The sequence below is a fragment of the Mesoplodon densirostris genome, chromosome 12 (genome assembly GCF_025265405.1).
Source record: "Mesoplodon densirostris isolate mMesDen1 chromosome 12, mMesDen1 primary haplotype, whole genome shotgun sequence".
NCBI classification, from domain to species: domain Eukaryota; kingdom Metazoa; phylum Chordata; class Mammalia; order Artiodactyla; family Ziphiidae; genus Mesoplodon; species Mesoplodon densirostris.
Window position 1 is genome coordinate 32,123,704 of NC_082672.1, and position 14,326 is coordinate 32,138,029.

General features: G+C 39.6%; 1 protein-coding gene across 7 annotated transcripts in view; it reads right to left on the bottom strand.

Annotated features, from left to right (window-relative positions):
- AKAP7 (A-kinase anchoring protein 7) overlaps positions 1 to 14,326 on the bottom strand; it is a 131,542-nt gene that overhangs the window by 22,938 nt on the left and 94,278 nt on the right. For 2 of the 7 annotated variants that reach the window (XM_060114809.1, XM_060114810.1), the window contains exon 1: positions 13,511 to 13,559. The exons of 2 other annotated variants lie outside the window; for them this stretch is intronic. In XM_060114809.1, coding sequence (XP_059970792.1) covers positions 13,511 to 13,559 — 49 coding nt within the window. Of the gene's footprint in view, positions 1 to 11,058; positions 11,128 to 13,510; positions 13,560 to 14,326 lie in introns of those variants that run through there. 3 more of the 7 variants (XM_060114804.1, XM_060114805.1, XM_060114808.1) reach the window with 2 other exon arrangements.

Genomic DNA, 14,326 nt, shown 5'->3' on the forward strand with positions numbered 1-14,326 from the left:
TATATTAAAAAAAAAATGAAGCTTGGTGAACTCCTAAATTTATTGCTTTCGCCTCAGGAAGAATGACTGAGAAAAGTAATTGTTTAGGATATACTTCCCTTTTCTCGATGACCTAAGACTATCAATTTACTAGAGGCTTCCACAAAGCATTCAGACAAAAATCAAATGATGTTTAAGTTCTCTTTGGTGATATCCCCTGTTCATTCAAGTTCTCTGAATATGTGAATTCCTCCTAGAGGAGATTAAATGAGCATTTGAACTTGTTGAGTAATTAACTGCCGGTGGTCTGTAAGTGTAAATTCATTTCTTCCAGGAGTGGATGTTTGCTTCTCAAGCTCTTGATGTCTAAATAGGGAAGAATTGCTCCCAGTCAAAGGAATTTCAGGAATCGGGTAGAAACACACACATGTGGTACGGGGTGGACAAAGGACAATCACTACTGCACTGGGCTTCCTCTCCAGGCCCCCTGAAGGCAAGATTGATGTCCCTGGGGAAAGCAAGGCACCAAAAAGATGGTTAGAAGGAGATGAGAGATGATCTCCACGGTGTCCACTGTTCCTCTCTGAGGATGAAACCAGAGCTGCCCCCATCACCGCTGCTTAGAGACTCTTCCCAGGAGCCTTAGAGGCTGAATAGCCACGTTCCTTCATCACCAACTTCTTCTAAGACCTAGTTAAGTCCTGCATATCAAGTCCCAAGACTCTGCATACTTATGTTTCCATGACACGTAGCACATAACTTGAGTTGTAATAGTTATATTTATGGATCCTTTTAATAATAATAAACCTATGATTAACTGCCTAATTATGTGCCTTTTTTCTTTACACATTTAAATCAAAAGCTTACTATTATTATTGCTATTTTACCTACGAGAAAACCAATAGTTAGAAAAGCCATGAGACTTGCCCGCGTCTACACAACTAAAGAATGGCCAAGTTGAGACTCAAACCACATTTCTGCCATTATACCACCATGCTTCTTTATATCTAGCAACTGGAAATTATTCTTATGTTCTATGATATTTTTAGCTCTAAAATGAGACTTCCAACCAGAAAATATTTATAATGCTTCCTGTTTAATTATAGAGTCAAAATACCTGGACTAGAATCCTAGCTCTCCCATTCACTAGCTCTGTATCTCTGTGAAATTTACTTAACCACCTCTAAGGGTCACTTTCTTTATTTGTAAACCAGGGATAACAGTAGTGCTATACTAAAGGGCTGTTGTGAAAATTAAGTAAGATAATAACACAAAGCACTTAGCCCAGTGCTCCCCTTACAGTAAATATTCAACAAAATTAGCCACTGTTACTACTGTTTTGATTTAAATGAAAGGGATACTATGACTCTCTTTTAATTTATAAGGCTACAAGGCTATTTGTTTATGAGCTCCCTGCTATAGGGCTCGGTAAGCAAACATGATATGGGCAACCTATTCACTTTATACAATTGGAATAACTGCAAACAAGAAATGTATGCATTGCTCTATATAGTTTACATTCACATTCTTTTGCAACTAAATGATGTTCCTTCTTAGGTAAAGAGAAGAGCTACTGCTAATTAATCTTGTAAAAGGCCTCCAAGCAGACATATGAACAGACAGTACTCAAAACAGTGAGATACAGATGGTTTTAGGTTTCTAGATGCACCAAACTGAAAGGTGAAGCATTGAAAATAGTGATTTTTCTGTACTTGAAAATCACAATAGATAAAAACAATCATATCAAGTTTAGTATATATGCAACTTCCCAGGAACATATCAACTTTAGAACGTGTGTTATGCACATGTGGTAAATGTCACCATCCTTCGTAGCCTCAGGTTTGTTCTTGTCTTCCTAGTAGAGCCATTACGTACTTTCAGTCACAGTGCTTCTTTCCATCCATTCATTCATTCACTGTCAAATACTCAAAAGACTTGAGATAATTCATGGCAAGAAAAAAAATACAGTAAAACGTAAACTACAAGTAAAAAGTAAAAATCAGGATGAAGGAAAAACATAAATTACAGTAGCAAGTAAAGAACAGAGGGAAATATGGATCACAGAAGTGCAAGTCATGAGAGCCATGAAATGGAGTTGAGCTTCCTGATATTCGGAGTGAAAAGGGAAACATGGTGGTTCCTCTTGTCAAGAGTAGAGAGAGCAGGCACCTCCCTGGTGGTCCAGTGGGTGAGACTCTGCTCTCCCAATTCAGGGGGCCTGGGTTCGTTCCCTGCTCGGGAACTAGATCCCACATGCTGCAACTAAAGATTCTGCGTGCCGCAACTAAGACCTGGTGCAGCCTAAATAAATAAATAATTTTTTTTAAAAAAGTAGGAAGAGCAAATCATGGTTCCTTTAGGATCAGAGTGACTGCTCCATTGCTGACACTCCCACAGGGCTCCAGGCCACATCCGCTTCCCCAAACCCCTTCCTCATGTACCTCCAGCCTTTCTGGTAAAAGCAACCACTTCACTTCTCCCCTTCAGGTAACTGCCCATCTCATATTCTATATGGCTCCAGTGGGGCCGCTGATTTGCCAGAGCTACACTGGTTCACATGATACATGTATAAATTTTTTTAAAGTGCCTCTTCCTCAAGATACTTCATTTCTATCTCTTGGAAATTTTTCATAATATACTTTTGTTAGTATACAAAAGTACTTTATGCCATAATATATAAATTACAATGTCTCTGATATGTATAGTGCCCTCCAGGGTTGTGTAGTTTACAACCTGTACCTTCCCTCAGATTTTACATATGGGAATTAGAAGAGAAGAACTCATTCTACTTGAACGTTGAACAGTAAAAATACTCCCCAGAGCTGCTGGAAGTCATATCCCCACCAATGAGTAAAACCTGAGAAGGTGAGGACACAGAGGATGCCGGAAGCCACAGCCACCACCAGCAAGTAAATCCTGAAGTGTGTTAAATTGATCTGGATGAGGGGTTTCCCTAGAAACATCAACAATTAATTTGAATTACTGTAGCATGTAATTTAAAAAAAAGTTCCTCCAAAACTTAACGAATTCCCTGTGTTAAATTCTCTCTGTTAAAATAACTGGTGTAACTCTGACTTTCTTGACTGGATCCTAACTAACACAAACTATTTCTGTATTTTTCCCCTCACAATGCTGTATTTACAGAGGACTAAGATATAAATGACAAAGGCAAAGGGTACAAAATTAAGAGCAGCTGTGAGGCTAATTTTTTAAAAAATATTGCTAAAAATTGCATACTTCATGAACTTGCTTCCCTACAAAACAATTTGTTTACTATCTTTTAATTTAATATTCAAATTTCATATAGTTTTACATATACGTTTTAGGTTTTATAAAATCTAAAAATCTGTATATCTAATTTTACATTGAAGATTAAGTAAAGGATAGTGTATATTATACATAGCATCACAATGAATTTTTATCTTAAACTTACTATACCCATATTATGGAAATTAATTTAAAATAGATGTAAATTTGTACAAAATGTTTTCGTAAATATTTCGTTCACAAAGACAATCATACAACAGGCAATATACCTTAGCTTGTTATCTCTAGGACTTATTGATACCAACTGCCTGCTGTTACTACAGAGTTCAGTAATCAACATTTTATGTGCTGCTTAGGTGATACAACAGTGTACCTAGACTCGAACCCAAAGTTGTATGTTACATTTCTATTTTAAACAAAGTTTGTTGATCCTAAAGGTACTAATTTAAAATAGGCATTAACAGTCATTATAAACTATGAAATAATAATGAGGCATACATTTTTTTCATAAAAATTGTGGTCTTCCACTTAAAGAAAGAGTTTGATGGCTTACAACAGTTGAAAACGTTACCTTAAAATATCTTCTTTCAGGCAATGTATTAAGAAGTATTAGGGTAAAATCTGACTGTGATAACTTCTTTCTCTTTTAGGGCTCCATTTCAGTACTTTTGTTATTTAAAATGGGAGTTATGCAAACATAATTAGAATACTACTGGGTAAATATATCTTTACCATTTGGCTCCTAAAATCACCAAAAGAAAATGTGTTAAAATGAACACTCACTGTCCTAATTCTACCACCCTGGAGCCATAGAGAATAATTTCTTTCCCTTCCACATTAAAGAATCCTCCAAATAATTTAAGACAATTAATTTATCATCCTAGCTAAGCAGCTGCAGTCTTTCAGCCTTCTTCTTATGATGTGGTTTCCAGCCTCCTGACATACTCCTGATTGTCAGAATTCTAAATAAGCTTTGACTGCTATAGATCTAGATAGAAAGTTTTAGATTAACAGATCAACTGCTTGCCAGTTTATTAGTTATCATAAACACCAATCAAAACTCAAAAAGCTGAGTTTCACAGCTAACTTTAGCTGGGTATTTTAAATGCTTAGAAAGTGTGAATTTTATTTTTGCTCTAACAGTCAGATGTGAGGTATCAAACTGAAACTTGGTATAATTCACATGGCAAATGTCAACATCAGCTATCTAACCACAAAGTTGGGGGGATGGGGGAGCAGAGACTGCTGAGACACGTTAAAAAAAAAAAGTGAATCACCCTTTTCCATCAGATTCTTACCAACTGGGTGAGTTCTCTCCATGTACTCCAAATACCCTGTTTTTACATCACTTTCTCCCGGCACTATAATTTTTCTGTATATATATCTGAGGTTTAAAAATGACCTTGACTAAAGACCTAAGTTTTGGGGGGGGTGTAAAAACAGAAAATTATAAGCCTCAAATATCTTTGACTCAGCCTTTAGTAAAATTAACATCACTTATATCCTAGTTAGCATAGACTATACTTACTCTTTATATTTTCAGTATATAGTTAAAACTGTACTCATTCTTTATATTTTCATCATATAGTTCAGTTTTTGCCTACGACTATTTGTTAAGGGCAAAGAACGTTACTATACAGCAGAAAGGTTGGTGTTAATAATTCCAAGTTCCATTAACTTGTACCTTTGACATTATAAATGTTTGTTAAGGGAAACTTTATTTGCTAAAATGTTTGTTGTAGAAACTGTGTTTGCCTGCATCAAGCTGTATCCGCTACCTGTGATAGGAGCTTGAGGTAACTTCCACTCTGTGTGGTAATTAACTCACTTTCACTGGACTTGGCTGACTTAGCTCTGTAACTTTCCTGGAATGAAGGGGTGTGGCTCTGCTTGTTAGACTGAGAGCATCAAGATCTTTCATCCCGGCTTTCTCCCTTCACAGCATGATAAACACTGGGACCCAAAACATCTCTTTTTAAAAAGCCATGTAAATTAAAAAGAAATCCTCCAACAATAGGGACCTTGTATCATCACTGTATCTTCCTAACACTTGGCTCAGGGCCTTCCAAATGTGACATGCTCAACAATATTTATTAGTTGAAGTGAAGTGAATTACTCTTCATAACAGCTCTCACTTAAGGCTAAATTTCATTGCCACTAAAATGGAACATGAAAGTTGAGAAGAAATCAAAGACTTTTTACCTCTTCACTAGGTTTAGAAATATTTGCTCCAGAATGGATGTATCCTTAGACACACTGAGTGTCTTCTAGAATATATCTGAAGCCTTTTGGTTGCAGGTGACAAATATTTAACCCAAGCAAGTTAAACAAAGAAAAGAAGGAGGATTTATTGCTTCATAAGATAAGGTCTCAGTCAAAGCTGAACTCAGAGGCTCAAACAGTATCAACAGGACTATCTCTTTCTCTCTCCTTCTCTGGCCTCCTTCTGTGCTTCATTCTCAGGAAGACCCCCCCTCACTCCCTACCAGCTAGCGACCTTATGCTTACATCCTTTCCACTCACAACCCGAAAGGAAGATAGATCCTCCATCAAATCTCAGGGAAGGCTATGGTTAACTCCACATGGACCACATGTCTCTCCCAGGGCAGGGAAGCATGGCATCATGATGGACAGAACCCCAAGGAGAAGAGGAGGGAAGCTACAAAGATAAATGTTGTAAGGCTGCTAAACAATTCAAGGTCTGAAATTCTAAGTGCCTTTTTTCCCCTGCTGGGCATGATGGAAATAAAACCATAGTCTGCCAGGTTGACTTCTAAGGTGACTATGGTTGTACAGTACATTCTCATTCATTACAGAGAAATTATATTTACTGGGTCTATTATTAGCCAATCACTGTGTCAGGCATTTTATAGACATTTGCTTGTTTAATTCTCATGATAAGTAGACATTTAAAATGGGGGTACAGAGGCTTAGAGAAGTTACTTAGAATAATAAATACTAGAGCCAAGGATGCAAGCCAAGTCCCTTTGCCTCCAAAATCCTCTGCTTTCAGCACTGAGAGTTCAGGGGCTCTTTTGAGTTTCTTTACTGTGGGCATCAGAAGTTGTTGGATGAAAGCTCAAAGATCTACATATTAGGCAGGGTCAACTTAGTTAAACAGAAGGCAACTATCTACAGGAAGTGACTTATCAGATGCCCTGAAAGAGTTTACTAGTTGCCTGAAATTCCTTCATTAGAGATTATTTTGGGCTCAGTAAATATCTTAATTTATTATTTTACTACAAATACTTCCCAAGATCACTTGGAATAATTGTCTTGTTAAAGGCAAATGTCCCAGGAAGGGGTAATGTTCGAGGCTTTCTTCTATTTACCGAAACCTTTATGTACATCAGATTCCCCACTCCTTTTTTCACATGGCCCCCAAGAAAGAAGATACAGGGACAGGTAGCATCACATTGTTTGACAAGGCATCTAGGCAGAGCTCACAACAGCCAAGGACTGCACTAGGGGCTGGGAAAAATTCTACAACCTTTGTACTCCCAATGAAAATTAGCATTTGACCATAGAATCAGCAACAAAAAATTCAGTTACCATATAGCCTATGAATTAACAAAGGGAACCAGGGAGGTGACATAGGCATAGTAACTATTAGCATTTGCTCTAATGTTCCAATACTTAATTTTTGAAACATAAACCTCTTGGGTATACATTATTTAATAAAGGAAAAATCTAATTTTTAGTGACTAGGGTTAAATGTTTGATATTGCACATTACTGTTGCTACCACAATGTCACCCACAGAAACCTTAGGCACAATGTAGGCTCAGGTTACACGGAGCACCACTGGTTTTGCTGTGCTTCCATCGCTTCAGAAAGGAGGTAGCAGATAATGGGCTGCCTGACGTCCCAGCCTCCTACAAGCTCTTGGCCCCATAGCACCCCTGGAGGACCGTAACTGAGAAGTCCCTCAAACTACTAGCTTTCAGCCACTTCCCCTCTTAAATGGGACAGATGGGAAGCAGTTTTTTATAATAGTTTCATTTCATAAGCAGTTTTCCAAATGGCCCTGGCAGAGTACCTAGCACACAGTAAGCATTCAATAAATTAAAAAGAAGAGAATGAGGATGAGGTGGGGAGAAAGACCAGGAAGAAGAAAAAACTGCATCATATCTATAATATGTATTTCCTAGACTCTTAGCTCTAAGGGACAATGAAGAAACTTTCAAGATCATGGTAGTTCAACCCCCACTTCTTAAATATGAGGAATTGAGGCCCAGAGATATCAGCAAGTTGCCCAGCGTCAGACTGGATGTTAGGAGCAGAGCTGGGTTTATCACCCAAGTCTCCATTCTCCTAGTCCTGTACTCTTTCTATAGTAAAAGCTGCATGCCAAGGGGTGGGCCATCTGTATTCAATAGGTAGCAAGAGACTGGAGTCATGCTGTATCCCCTGCAGAAACACATTTCTAAGGAAGGAAAATGAATGTTGTTGTCCACTGATGTGGGGTTCCCTATCACACATTTCCTGGGGCCCATGCTGCAGTGTCTAAGTGAGAACCTGCTGGGATCTGATGCTATGAAGAGAGGTATACGACCTGGGTCCTGCTTGAAATCTATGAGATGAAACAGAGCACATGTCTGAAAGATAACCGTAAAGTCAGTGTATCTAAGTGCAAGTGAGAAGAGCAGAGTATATGGCTGTAGCGTTTATAGGAAGCCTTCCGGAAAACTGGAAAATCTAAATGCTTCTCTGAGTATGACTGAACAATAACCACCATGGTAATTAATGTTCAAAAATGAAAGCATTCACCAGGCATGAAATGAACAAACTGCTTACCTCAGTTTATATATTAATGTTATATCATCAAATTCCAAATCATCAGAAACAAACCACCTTGAGATTTGACTCATATTTATAAAATACTATAAATGGTTCATTTAACTCATCCCACACAAAAAGACTAAACTGAACCTCCTAGAGTAATGAAAATAAAAACAAAAATAAGCAAATGGGATCTAAATATACTTAAAAGCTTTTGCACAGCAAAGGAAACCATAAACAAAACAAAAAGACAACCCTCAGAATGGGAGAAAATATTTGCAGATGAAGCAACCGATAAGGGATTAATCTCTAAAATATACAAAGAGCTCATGCAGCTCAGTATCAAAAATACAAATAACCCAATCAAAAATGGGTGGAAGGGCTTCCCTGGTGGCACAGTGGTTGAGAGTCCACCTGCCGATGCAGGGGACACGGGTTCGTGCCCCGGTCCGGGAAGATCCCACACGCCGCGGAGCGGCTAGGCCCGTGAGCCATGGCCGCTGAGCCTGCGCGTCCGGAGCCTGTGCTCTGCAACGGGAGGGGCCACAACAGTGAGAGGCCTGCGTACCGCAAAAAAAAAAAAAAAATGGGTGGAGGATCTAAACAGACGTTTCTCCAAAGAAGACATACAGATGGCCAAAAAGCACATGAAAAGATGCTCAACATCACTAATTATTAGAGAAATGCAAATCAAAACCACAATGAGGTATCACCTCACACCGGTCAGAATGGCAATCATCAAAAAATCTACAAACAATAAATGCTGGAGAGGGTGTGGAGAAAAGGGAACACTCTTGCACTGTTGGTGGGCAAGTAAATTGGTACAGCCACTATGGAGAACAGTATGGAGGTTCCTTAAAAAACTAAAAACAGAACTACCATATGACCCAGCAATCCCACTACTGGGCATATACCCAGAGAAAACCATAATTCAAAAAGATACATGCACCCCAATGTTCACTGCAGCACCACTTACAATAGCTAAGACATGGAAGCAACCTAAATGTCCATCAACAGAGGAATGGATAAAGAAGATGTGGTATATATATACAGTGGAATATTACTCAGCCATAAAAAAGAATGAAATAATGCCATTTGCAGCTACATAGATGGACCTAGAGATTGTCATACTGAGTGAAATAAGTCAGACTGACAAATATCATATGATATCACCTCTATGTGGAATCTTTTAAAAAAACGATACAACTGGGGCCTCCCTGGTGGTGCAAGTGGTTGAGAGTCCGCCTGCCGATGCAGGGGATACGGGTTCGTGCCCCGGTCTGGGAGGATCCCATATGCCGCGGAGCGGCTGGGCCCGTGAGCCATGGCCGCTGAGCCTGCGCGTCCGGAGCCTGCGCGTCCGGAGCCTGTGCTCCACAACGGGGGAGGCCACAACAGTGAGAGGCCCGCATACCGCAAAAAAAAAAAAAAAAAAAAAAAAAAAAAACGATACAACTGAACTTATTTACAAAACAGAAGTAGAGTCATGGATGTAGAAAACAAACTTATGGTTACAGGAGGGGTGGGGGGGCAATAAATCGGGAAATTGAGATTGTCATATACGCACCACTATATATAAAATAGATAATGAATAAGAATCTGCTGAATAGCACAGGGAACTCTACTCAATAATCTGTAATGGCTTAAATGGAAAAAAGTCTAAAAAAAGAAAAAACAGTGGGTATATGTATATGCATAACTGATTCACTTTGCTGTACACCTGAAACTAACACAACATTGTAAATCAACTATACTCCAATAAAAATTTTTTTAAATAAAAAATAAAGACTATATTGAAACATATTTCATATATAAAAGTAAAGTATCTGTGTACTGTTTAAACACATACTTATAAAATTAAGATATGTGTCTTGTTAAAATACATACTGATACTCTTTCATTTTCAGCATCACAGAAGATCAGGGCTAGAAAGTAACTGAGTTGTCAGTGCACCCATTCATTAGCTGTCCCATTCTCCCCTACGACACATTCCTATGACAAACTACCATGGGAGGAGGCTTGGCTCATCTCTGGACATTCACCTGTTTCATTCTACATAAAACAAATGTACTTCAAAATGGGAAAATCTGGGGCTTCCCTGGTGGCGCAGTGGTTGAGAGTCCGCCTGCTGATGCAGGGGACACAGGTTCGTGCCCCGGTCCGGGAAGATCCCACGTGCCGCAGAGCGGCTGGGCCCGTGAGCCATGGCCACTAAGCCTGCGCGTCCAGAGCCTGTGCTCCGCAACGGGAGAGGCCACAACAGTGAGAGGCCCGCGTACCACAAAAAAAAAAAAAAAGGGAAAATTTGCACTAGGAAAGGAGCAAGTAAAATGTCTTCTAAATTAGTTATAGGGATATCTCTTTAGTGATTTAAGTTTCCTTTTCAGGTTTATTTAGTGAGTCTGATAAACTGCAGGGGCCAGTAAGCCTGTGCAACAACATTCTTATTCATGAACATTCCCTTCAGGAAGCTCACTATGAGACATGCGGTAATTCAAAGGACACAAGCGCTATAGAAGAATTCAGCAAAAACTACATTGGAGACTATCTACAACATTTGTTAATCCTACAATATCTACAGGAATGTTTCAGGTTAAATATGGTCCTGTGTAGCAATAGAAAGTACTTAATCTACCAAGAAATATGCATTTATTGTCAGTCTATTCTACCTTTTGTGGCTAAAAAGTATACAGTTTGAGAAAATGTTCAACTGCTGGGATTTAAACAAAAAAGGGTCTAGCTGCTTTGTGCTGCATTAACTGAAAAATAAACCATGACAAGTTCTACTGTATTTGACTATTCACCCCATTACCAAGATTTCTGGCTGTGCATACAGTTAACTTCCCACACAAACATAGCCCTTACACAACTAGTTGATTTTTTTAAAAATCATTTCGTTTGCTCTTAATAGATTAAAATGGTAGCACTAATAAATCAATGAAATGAGAATACTTTCTATCTACCACCACCACCAAGGGCAAAAGCAGGATAAAACAGCAGCAGGAGGGGAGAGGGACCACTTGATTCTTACCACTTGGCCAGCTGGGTACCTCCTTTCTGTATCTCTGCAGGGCTACAGAGGATGGGCTTCCCAACTCACCTGTTTTGAGAATGACAACCATAAATTTCAACTTTCACCAAAAACTTGTTTAATTCTCCATTTGAGCTGCTCTCAGAAGATACATTCTACGGCCACCACCCTTTAGAGCAGAATTAGAAGGGTGTGGGCATAAGCACTTTTGTGCTCTGCGGCTAGGAGGTCCTCACTGAGCATGTGGCCCAGAGCAGGCTAACAAGGCTACGAGGTGGGGTCCACGAAGATGCATAAGACCCAGAAGGTTACTGTACAATCCACTAGCAAGATCAGGCCCTCCCAAATGTCTACTATGGGTTCTTTTACATGCAATCAACATAGCTTATGAACTGTATATTTATAGTTAGTGCTAATTTACATGTTTCTTGAAGCATGCTGGCTAAGGAATTCTCTGCCTTTTTTTTCAAGTCCCCTTTGTAAGTACTGGTAGACATGTATTACCAGCAGCATAGCAGTGCCTGGCAGAGAACCTTCTCTTTAGACCATCCCGTAGCAGAGAAATTAAACACAGCACCAGAAAACAGCTGATGTGGTATGTGAACAGAGAGTGGAGCAGATTAGGAGGAGAAAAACAGTGAAGTAACGACAAAATCAAAGACAGATGAAAGAATAATGAGGAGAGAATGGGGAAGATCTGGGACCAGTGGGGGTGAAGAAGAGGAAAGGGGGCACAAATGCATTGATTCTAACCATAATTTGCACCTTCAGATTTGAACTTCGCTTCAGACACAGTGTCTTATCTTCATTTTCTTTTTAAAATTTTGTAACTTGAGAAGGTAAACCCCAAAAGCACCTCCTGTCGATCAATATTGAGAAGCGCTGTATGTAAAACAGAAGACTTTGCACTCCAAGGATCCCAGGTGAGAAAGACAGAAAAGAGCAAATTCCTCATTGAGGTGAAACTTGATTTCTTCAGTTACAGACAGGGGACAAAGAGAAAGAGAACACAAGGAAAGCAGGAACTCCAAGAAAACCTGGAGCAGTGGAATAGGAAGTGGAAAAAGGTAAGGAAAGAATTCACTCTCCCGACATCTGTCCAGACCAAGGTATTTCAGATCGAGATCTTCCTCAAGGAATCAATCAACCAAAACCCTCAGGAACTACAAATGGATCATTCTGACAAATATCTGAAAAGCTTCACACTGCCAAATGAATACCAATGCTCATTGTTAGAAAATGAACAATTCTGTTGTGAAGTCACCTCAGGTTTTAAGCTCAGGACCATCGCCTACTGTACAGTATCATTTTCACAAGTAAAATTTAGAGCACAGCTATGGGCTCTTGTTAATAAGCAAACGCTCCAAAGCCTCCCAACATTTATTCCACAGCATTCTCAGAAGATTTCTTGTAAAAAAAAAAAAAAAAAAACTGGCTTATCTTCCCAAGTGAATATGTATAAGATATGTATTAATTATTTTTAAACCTGTCCCTGGCTAGTTTCCTGAGGAATGAGCAGCAGGAAATACAAGCCAGATGTGTATCTTTGAGTATCTGAATCAGATATCAAGAGATTCTGTTGACCTATTTAAATTGATTTAAATAAAGCACTGATGTGACATAAATGTGGCTGCAAATTTTCATTAGTATGTCTGTAAACATTTTACTGAAAAAGAACTAAAAATTCAATATTTGGGGGCAACTGCCATTAAGGCAAATTCTATTCAGCAAACTAACTGCAATGCCAGTACTGTTTTTAACAAAGTTGAAATGTAAGTGCACACACATAAGCCAGTGAGTAAGAAATTTCAGTGCAATGTCATCAATTTAAGTTCTGTTTTCGGCCATAAGCAGATGTGGAACCTGCCTGACATTAGTTTAAAAATATTCAGTGAAGTTTTTGCAGAAATTAAAGTGGCATCACTTGTTTGAAGGGATCTTACAGTTACACCCGAATTCCCTCCATGGAGAACAAAGCAGAGGACACATGAAAATATCTGCAAATGTATAATATATGTCATTTTCGGACCAGCTTTACTTCTCTATATATTATTATTGAGCATTGCTCTGAAAACATCCCAATTTCAGATAAGAAAAATGAAGTCTGGCGTGTATAATTTATCAAATTGTATGCAGTGATATAAAGAGACTCAAAATTAAATTCTGACTCTAGATAGTGTGATAAAAACGAGCTGTAAAATACCAACAGAAGAAAATGAAAAATGACTTCGGTATTCTGTATCTTTAACATAGCTCTATTCATTGAGTTGCTGTACTTCGACAGTTAATTATTAACCACACATCTACCAATGCTTTCAGTAAATGCACAAGAAAAATCACAGCTCATTAGTCTGCTATGTTTCCCATAAGAAAAAAACAAAACTATCCCTAGAAGACAGCCACATAAAATAGCCAGGCACTTAGGATTTGGCACAGAACAAATCACACTTACTGATTTTCTCCTCATCTCTTGAGAAGGGAAAGCAGCAGAGCTGGCCCATGGCACTAGTGCTCTCTACCCTTCCTGGTGTTCTTCTCCCCGGGCTCCCCAAAGAGCGACTGCGGTTTATCCCACGGTCCGCGGAGCAGCACAGGAGCACGACGAGTGGCTGCACAGGATACCCTGCCGGCAGGCAGGCAGGCAGGCAGGCAGGCAGAGGAGGGGGCACTCGCCGCCGCCGCCGGGAGCAAAAAGGCTCCGCCTCCCCGGGCTCCAGCCCCACGCAACTGCTCTGGGACTGGCTCTCGGGGAAAGAAGTGGCCCTCCGCTCGCCTAATTCTTGCAAAACTGGGAGCTCTCGCCCTGAGGTGAGTGCCACGTGCGCTGCGTGGCTCTGCGGATGTGTCTTTAAGAAAGGTAATCTAGAACAAACCACAACCGGTCCTTTCTCCTGCAGACAAATGCAGTAATTACACAGGGAAATTCAAAGGGGAAAAAAACCCCAGATTTTCTGTCTGCATTTAAAGAGGAAGAGCTTTCTTTCATCCCCAGGAGATTTTTCTTTCTTTGTTTTAGGAATAGGGAACCTGACCTTGCAGAACACAGAAAACACAACTTGAATGAAGTACCACGGACTTCAAGCTGCAAGAAGGGTAGAAATGCAGGGTGGGGGTGGGTGGGTGGTGGGGGGGGGGTGGTAAAAGGACACCAGTTGTCGTCTGCACTCTACATCTTATCTTCTAAAGTTAAATACCTGCTTTCTGAAACACTGCTTTCTTCCTCAATTAAAGCATTAAACCAATACTATGAATTTTAAAATTAGAGCAT